General features: G+C 58.4%; 1 protein-coding gene across 1 annotated transcript; it reads left to right on the forward strand.

Moving 5' to 3' along the window:
• The first annotated feature begins 3,599 nt into the window (after nt 1–3,599).
• Nucleotides 3,600–7,437, forward strand: KLF2 (Kruppel like factor 2). Its single transcript, XM_025368037.1, has 3 exons — nt 3,600–3,772; nt 4,006–4,822; nt 5,655–7,437. Exons 1-3 carry the CDS (start codon nt 3,698–3,700, stop codon nt 5,828–5,830), a joined length of 1,068 nt encoding a protein of 355 aa, XP_025223822.1. The 5' UTR covers nt 3,600–3,697; the 3' UTR covers nt 5,831–7,437.
• Nucleotides 7,438–7,815: the final 378 nt, after the last annotated feature.

A 7,815-nucleotide genomic window follows, 5' to 3' on the forward strand; every position in this document is an offset into this window, starting at 1 on the left:
CCCGTCTCTACTAAAAATACAAAAAATTAGCCAGGCATGGTGGCAGGCACCTGTAGTCCCAGCTACTCGGGAGACTGAGGCGGGAGAATGGTGTAAACCCAGGAGGTAGAGCTTGCAGTGAGCCAAGATCGCGCCACTGCACTCCAGTCTGGGCAACAGAGCAAGACTCCATCTCAAAAAAAAAAAAAATTAGCTGGGCATGGTGGCGGGCGCCTGTAATTCCAGTTATCTAGGAGGCTGAGGCAGGAGAATCTCTGGAACCCAGGAGGCGGAGGCTGCAGTGAGCTGAGATGGCGCCACTGCATTGCAGCCTGGGTAACAGATCAAGACTCTGTCTCAAAAATCAACAAATAAATAAAGTATGTTAGTTAAAGGAGGTTAAAAAAAAGAGAGAGAGAGACGGACGGAGCTTCACAAGTGGAAACGGAAAGAAAGGAATGCTCGTGGGGGGCACAGTGAGCGCACAGGCCTGAGGGGGGAACGTGCCTGGTGTGTTTCAGCACCCAAACAGAGACAGTAAGAGAGGAGGAAGGCAGAGAGGTGCCTCAGACAAGCTGCAGGTGCCAGTGAGCAAGGCTCAGAGGCCCAGGGGACCAAGGTGCTCTCTGAGAAACCAGAGGGATGCTGTGGTCCGAGTTTTCTTTTTTTTTCGACAAAGTCTTACTCTGTCACCCAGGCTGGAGTGCTAGAGTGCAGTGGCATGGTCTCAGCTCACTGTAACCTCCCCCTCCCAGGTTCAAGCGATTCTAGCCTCTCGAGTAGCTGGGATTACAGGCACGTGCCACCACGCCTGGCTAATTTTTGTATTTTTAGTAAAGACGGGGTTTCACTGTGTTGGCCAGGATGGTCTCCAACTTCTGACCTCAAGTGATCTGCCTGCCTCAGCCTCCCAAAGTGCTGGGATTACAGGTGTGAGCCACCGCGCCCAGCCAGCAGTCTTGGCCAAAGCAAAGAAATGAACAAACAAGGCCGGGCGCGGTGGCTCAAGCCTGTAATCCCTGCACTTTGGGAGGCCGAGATGGGCGGATCACGAGGTCAGGAGATCGAGACCATCCTGGCTAACATGGTGAAACCCCGTCTCTACTAAAAAAAATACAAAAAAACTAGCCAGGTGCGGTGGCGGGCACCTGTAGTCCCAGCTACTCGGGAGGCTGAGGCAGGAGAATGGCGTCAACCCGGGAGGCGGAGCTTGCAGTGAGCTGAGATCCGGCCACTGCACTTCAGCCTGGGCGACAGAGCTAGACTCCATCTCAAAAAAAAGAAAAAAAAAAAAAAAGAGTGGATGTGGTGGCATGTACACGTGATCCCAACTACTCAGGAGGCTGAAGTAAGAGGGCAGCTTTAGTCTAGGAGGTTGAGGCTGCAGGGAGCAGCGANGCAATTCAATTCCCAAAGCACACAAGCAGGCCCATCTCCCAAGCACTGGTAGAGAGTTCAGTGTCACGCAGGATGTCACCTACTTCCACAACAAAGAAAAGAACCCGTGTGAACTCACAATAGCCATTTGGGGTAAGGTACTATTCTTATGTGTATTTCACAGATTGAGGAGGCAAACCCAAACACGCACAGCCACTGGTTCAAGGTCATACAGCGCATGCTCAGTGGCTAAGGCTGACTCGCAGCCATTTCGGTGGTAACTGCAGAAGGCAAGTTTGTACTCAACTTGAAGTCTCTGGTGACTGGGTTTGGTGGGGGCTGCAGAGGAGACCCTGAAGAGTGCATTTCTGCAGGGGCTGAGAATCCAAGCTTCCAGAGCAGGAGTTGCCTGCATCCCTCACCACCTGGCTCCAGGTTCCTCCTGGGATGCTCTTCCTCCAATACCCACAAGGTCCCCAGTGACTTTTTCACATAAGCTCACATTTCACCTCCTGGGTGAGATTCAAAATTTCCCCATTTCTGCCCTCCCCCTGACTCATCACACACTCACTTTCTAGTCCCTTCTACCGCTCCATTTTTCTTTTTAAACCCCTATCAGTAAGGCCAGGCGCAATGGCTCACACCTGTAATCCCAGCACTTTGGGAGGCCGAGGCGGGGGGATCGCCTGAGTCCAGGACTTCAAGACCATCCTGGGCCCATTCTACAAAAAATACAAAAAAAAACCCAAAAAATTAGCCAGGCACGGTGGCATCCACCTTGTAATCCCAGCTACTTGGGAGGCTAAGGCAGGAGGATCACTTGAGCTCAGGAGTTTGAGGCTGCAGTGAGCTGTGACTGCACGACTACACTCCAGCCTGGGCAACAGAGGGAGACCCTGTCTCAAAAAAACCCAAATGAATAAACCTCTATCCTTCTCTCCTCCACTAAAGTGGAGGTCCCCTAGGGCACGGGTCTTGTCTATCTCTTGGTTACTGTGTCCCCAGTGCCCACACAGGGCTGGCAGACAGTTGTAACAGGAGTGACAGTCCCTGGCCAGCAGGGATATGGTGTGGGGGACAGAGGTGGAGCAGTGAAGGGACCCATTGGGCGGCATTGTCCTCTGACGCCCCCGATGCTGGAGTTGTACTGGGGGAATGACCGTCATCACCTGTCATTCTGAGTTACTTAATTCGCTTATGCAAGTTGGTAAAGGAACCCAGCCTGCCTGTGCCTGCTGGACCTCCAACTTCTCCCAGCCACCTCTGCCTCAGTTTCCCTGCACTTGACGGGCTTGAGGTTGGGGAGGAGGGGGTGGGTGTCTCAAATGTCAAAGATTTAATGTGTCTTGATGTTGCCACACAAAAGTTTTGTTTTGTTTGTTTTCTTGAGTCTCCTCTGTCACCCAGGCTGGAGTGCAGTGGTGTGATCATAGCTCACTGCAGCCTCGACCTCCTGGGCTCAAGCGACCCTCCCATCTCAGCCTCCCACTACACCCAGCTAATTTTTTTTTTTTTTAAGAGATGGGGGCCACTGTGTTACCCAGGCTGGTCTTGAACTCCTGGTCTCGAGTGATCCTCCTGTCTCAGTCTCCCAAAGTGGGGGGATTACAGTGTGAGCCACTGCACCTGGTCTACACAAGGTTTTTTTTTTTTTTTTTAAACAGGGTGATGTGCACACGGTGGCGCCCTCTGGGTGGTCCCACAACAGACGAGGGGCCCAGCCTCACCCATCCATGAATCCTGGAGACTCCAGGTTTCCCATCCACCCAGGGTTCTGCGGACCTCTGAAGCTGGAGCCAATCTCCCCTTCCGTCAAGGGATCCGGGGAGGCCGCCAAGCCCGGTGCTCCCCTGAGTTTCCGAGAGGCCCCGACACCGCCCCCGCTCCAGGTCCCCGGGATGCTCGCGCAGGCGGGAGCCCGGGGCGCCCGGGGGATCCCTGGGCGTCACGCCGCTGTTGTGGAGCGCGTGTTGACAACGTCGCCGGGGAGACCGGCGGGGGCGGGGCCCGGGCAGGGGGAGGCGCGGCCCTGGCTGCGCGCAAGGGGCCGGGCTGTCAGCGCAGGGCCCGGGCCGCCGCAGTGGCCACGGCCGCCGCCGCCCGCCGGCTTATATACCGCGGCTAAATTTAGGCTGCGCCCGGAGCTCGTCCCCATCCGGGACGCGTTTCCGCCGCCGCCGCTTTGGCCCGGCCCCCGCGCGCGCCGCGCCTATAAGGCTTGGGGCGGGCCCGGCCGCGGCCCACAGAGCCGTCCCCGCCCGCCCGCGCCCCGACCAGCCCGGCCTCGGGCAGCCACTCACCGGTGTCCCCCGTCCGCGTCCTTCCTCCCCGGGTCCCAGCCATGGCGCTGAGTGAACCCATCCTGCCGTCCTTCTCCACTTTCGCCAGCCCGTGCCGCGAGCGCGGCCTGCAGGAGGTGAGGGCGGCGGGGACGGCGGGGCGGCCGGGACCGTGGGCGGCGGGCTCGGGGTAGTAGAACGTGGGCTGCGGGGTGACAGGACCCGAAGGCGGTGACTGCAGACTCAGGAGAGGAGGATGCGGGCCACGGGGATCGCGGACTCAGGGTGGTAGAAGGCGGGCAGCGGGGGCGGCAGGCAGCGTCCCCCGAGCCCCGCCGCCCGCTCACGCCCATTGCCCTGTCGCCCGCAGCGCTGGCCGCGCGCCGAGCCCGAGCCCGGCGGCACCGACGACGACCTCAACAGCGTGCTGGACTTCATCCTGTCCATGGGGCTGGACGGCCTGGGCGCCGAGGCCGCCCCGGAGCCGCCGCCGCCGCCGCCCCCGCCGCCTGCGTTCTACTACCCCGAACCCGGCGCGCCCCCGCCCTACAGTGCCCCCGCGGGTGGCCTGGTGTCTGAGCTGCTGCGACCCGAGCTGGACGCGCCGCCGGGGCCCGCACTGCACGGCCGCTTTCTGCTGGCGCCGCCCGGCCGCCTGGTCAAGGCCGAGCCCCCTGAAGCGGACGGCGGCGGCTACGGCTGCGCTCCCGGGCTGACCCGTGGACCGCGCGGCCTCAAGCGCGAGGGCGCCCCGGGACCGGCGGCTTCGTGCATGCGAGGTCCCGGGGGTCGCCCCCCGCCGCCGCCCGACACCCCGCCGCTCAGCCCCGACGGCCCCGCGCGCCTGCCCGCGCCTGGCCCGCGCGCCTCCTTCCCGCCGCCCTTCGGTGGCCCTAGCTTCGGCGCGCCTGGGCCCGGCCTGCATTACGCGCCGCCTGCGCCCCCAGCCTTCGGTCTCTTTGACGACGCGGCCGCCGCCGTGGCAGCCCTGGGCCTGGCGCCCCCCGCCGCCCGCGGTCTCCTAACGCCGCCTGCGTCCCCACTGGAGCTGCTGGAGGCCAAGCCAAAGCGCGGCCGTCGCTCCTGGCCCCGCAAACGCACCGCCACTCACACCTGCAGCTACGCAGGCTGCGGCAAGACCTACACCAAGAGTTCGCATCTGAAGGCGCATCTGCGCACGCACACAGGTGGGCGGCACGCACGGGCAGGCAGCGCCAGCTGGGGGACGCGCGAGGAGGGGTCTGATTCCCAGCGCGCGCCAGAAAATGAATTTAGGACCTCCCTTGGGGCGTGGCTCAGGGGGATCTGGCTAGGGGCGCAAGCTTAGGACTCCACGGGAGGCGTGGCTCGGGAGGTTGGTTGAGGGGGCACACAGGAACCCTCACTAAGGAGGTGTGATCCGAGAGGCTGGGGTGGGGGCTCGCACGCTTAGGACGAGAGGGGCCTCAGGAGGTTGGGAAGGACACTTAGAAAACCTCCTGGGGGCGTGGCTAGGGAGACAGTCTCAGATAGTTGAGGGTGGGGGGAGCAGGCTTAGGTGCCTATGGGCAAGTGGTTCAGAATCCCCGGGGTTGAGGCTCGGGTCCTTGGGGAGTAGGTGTGCGTTTAGGAACCCCGGGGAGATGCTGCATCTCCGGAAGTTGGGGAGGGGGCGCAGGCTTGGGACTCCTCTGGGGACAAGGCTCAGGACCTTGGGGAGGGAGTGTGCGCTTGGGAAACCTTGAGAGATTCCGTGTCTTAAAATGCTGGAGAGAGGGTGCATGCTTAGGACGCGTCGGGGGGGCGTGTCCGCAACAGTGGGGAGTGGACCGTGCGCTCCTCCGACCCCCTGGGGGTGAAGATCCGGATTGTGGGGGGAGTTGGGGATGTAGGGCAAGGATCCCTCGGGGCGCAACACTTCAGCAGGGAGCGCGTCAAGGGCCTCGCTAGGGATAGGTTGCGCTCGCCGGGGTGGCCGGTGTCCATATGTGCCCTGTCCTGGGAGGGAAACTGAGGCTCACTCTCGCCCCCTCCCTGCAGGTGAGAAGCCCTACCACTGCAACTGGGACGGCTGCGGCTGGAAGTTTGCGCGCTCAGACGAGCTCACACGCCACTACCGCAAGCACACGGGCCACCGGCCTTTCCAGTGCCATCTGTGCGATCGTGCCTTCTCGCGCTCCGACCACCTGGCGTTGCACATGAAACGGCACATGTAGCCGGGACGCCCCTGCCCACCTGCGCGCGGCCGTGGCGGGTCCCACGCGCCGGGCGCGGCCCCCTCCCAAACTGTGACTGATATTTATTGGACCCAGAGAACCGGGCCGGGCACAGCATGGCTACAGAGGGTCTCCCTCGATGACGACGACGACGACGCCACCGCCCCAGCCCCCATCTGTGACTGAAGGCCCGGTGGGAAAAGACCACGATCCTCCTTGACGAGTTTTGTTTTTCAAAATGGTGCAATAATTTAAGTGGCATCTTCTCTCCCACCGGGTCTACACTAGAGGATCGAGGCTTGTGATGCCTTGTGAGAAATAAGGGCCTTAATTTGTACTGTCTGCGGCATTTTTTATAATATTGTATATAGTGACTGTGACAAATATTGTATTACTGTACATAGAGAGACAGGTGGGCATTTTTGGGCTACCTGGTTCGTTTTTATAAGATTTTGCTGTTTTTTTTTTTTAATTAAAAAGTTTTGCATCTTTTAAAAAAAACCACAGTACTGGTCTGGCTGCTTGGAACTGGGGCCTTGGGGCACTTGGGAGGAGTGGGGAGCGGACAGTTTGATGGAGGGCAGCGCCACTAAAGCATCGTGTGCAGTGGGTCCTGCCTCTGGCCAGCACCGGGACTGCCAGCTGCTGTGCCCGCCTGCCAGGAACCTGTGGGTTTTTCTGTAAATTTAAACACTGCATTTTAGGACTGAGGGAGGGTTATTTTAAGGTTGTTCTTTGAGCCATAAATTGCCTCTTTGCCCCAAAGCTGGGAAAGTGCTGGTCCCACTGACGTGGCCTCCTCTAGGCTAAAGAAAAAAAAAAAAAAAAAACTTACATCTTCCTGGAAGCCTCTGAGGTTTTAGCCAAATTTCTGGAGTGCCAGCTTTTTAAATTTTATTTATATTTTTAAAAGGGGTTAACATGCTAAGTTTCTGGCATGTTCTGCCCTTCACTGGTCTTGACATTAATGCAAGTCTTTTCTTAAGGGGTGAGTTCCTCATTCTGCTAGGGGAAAACAGTGAAACCTGCATTCGAGGGCTATGCATGAAGCTCTTTTCCAGATGAGGTAGCCGCAGGGTGGTGGAGTTGGGTTGTTAGCCTGCTCTGTCTGCCTCCAAGGCTCCCTGAACCCTACTGGAAGGGAGTGGTGACTTTTCTGCAATTGACCCACCTGTTGTGTGCATTGGAAGGCAAGGAGAGAAGCCTCCCCTGTAGGTCTCCTGGTGCAAAACATTCACTGCCTCAATGGTGGGAGGTGACCAGTCTGGAAACCCACCTGGAGAGCAGACGAGATCCCTAAATCCTACTGTCCTGAATGTTGCAGTCAGGCAAGGAGGTATCTCTCCCCCTAGATTTCCCCTGCCATCCCTCACCTTCCCCATTCTCAGGGGCCCCGGGTAACCATGACCACCAACCATTGCACAAGTTTTCAGAAAGTGAAAATGGCTCGTAAGCAGTGCCTGCTTTAAAACACTCTCACCCCATTGCGACAGAGGCTGGGATTTCCTCCCTCCCTCCATCCTTCCTCCTCCCCAACTGGAAACAGCTGAGAGGTATTTGGTAATCCACAAAAAGCAGAAATACGAGATGACAATCTGATTCATTTTTTTGAGAGTAAATAGCCTGGCCTCACTTCCGCTGGTGATAAAGGGTGTGAGTGTTTTTCAGCCTCCTGTACCCTCTGTGTACAGCTTCTGCAGAAACCATCCCAAGGCAGAATGTTGGCCCCTCGACCTGGGGAGATGATCTTCCTTTTGAAAAGCTGGCCTCTGCAGTGCAGGGGCAAAAGAAGGACTTGTGGGTGGTTTGCAACAATATTTTTGTAAGGGTCTCCAGGTTTCCCTGTTCAGCTTAAACTTAGCGATCAAGCTATTTTTCTTGCTTATTTGAAAATGTCTTCCAGGTTTCTCCTGGAAGCCTCTGAGTCTGGTGAAAGGCAAGTAGTTAACGGGGCTGAAGCTGTTGAGTTTCTGTTTCTTGCATGT

Source organism: Theropithecus gelada, chromosome 19 (genome assembly GCF_003255815.1).
Source record: "Theropithecus gelada isolate Dixy chromosome 19, Tgel_1.0, whole genome shotgun sequence".
Taxonomy (NCBI): Eukaryota; Metazoa; Chordata; class Mammalia; order Primates; family Cercopithecidae; genus Theropithecus; species Theropithecus gelada.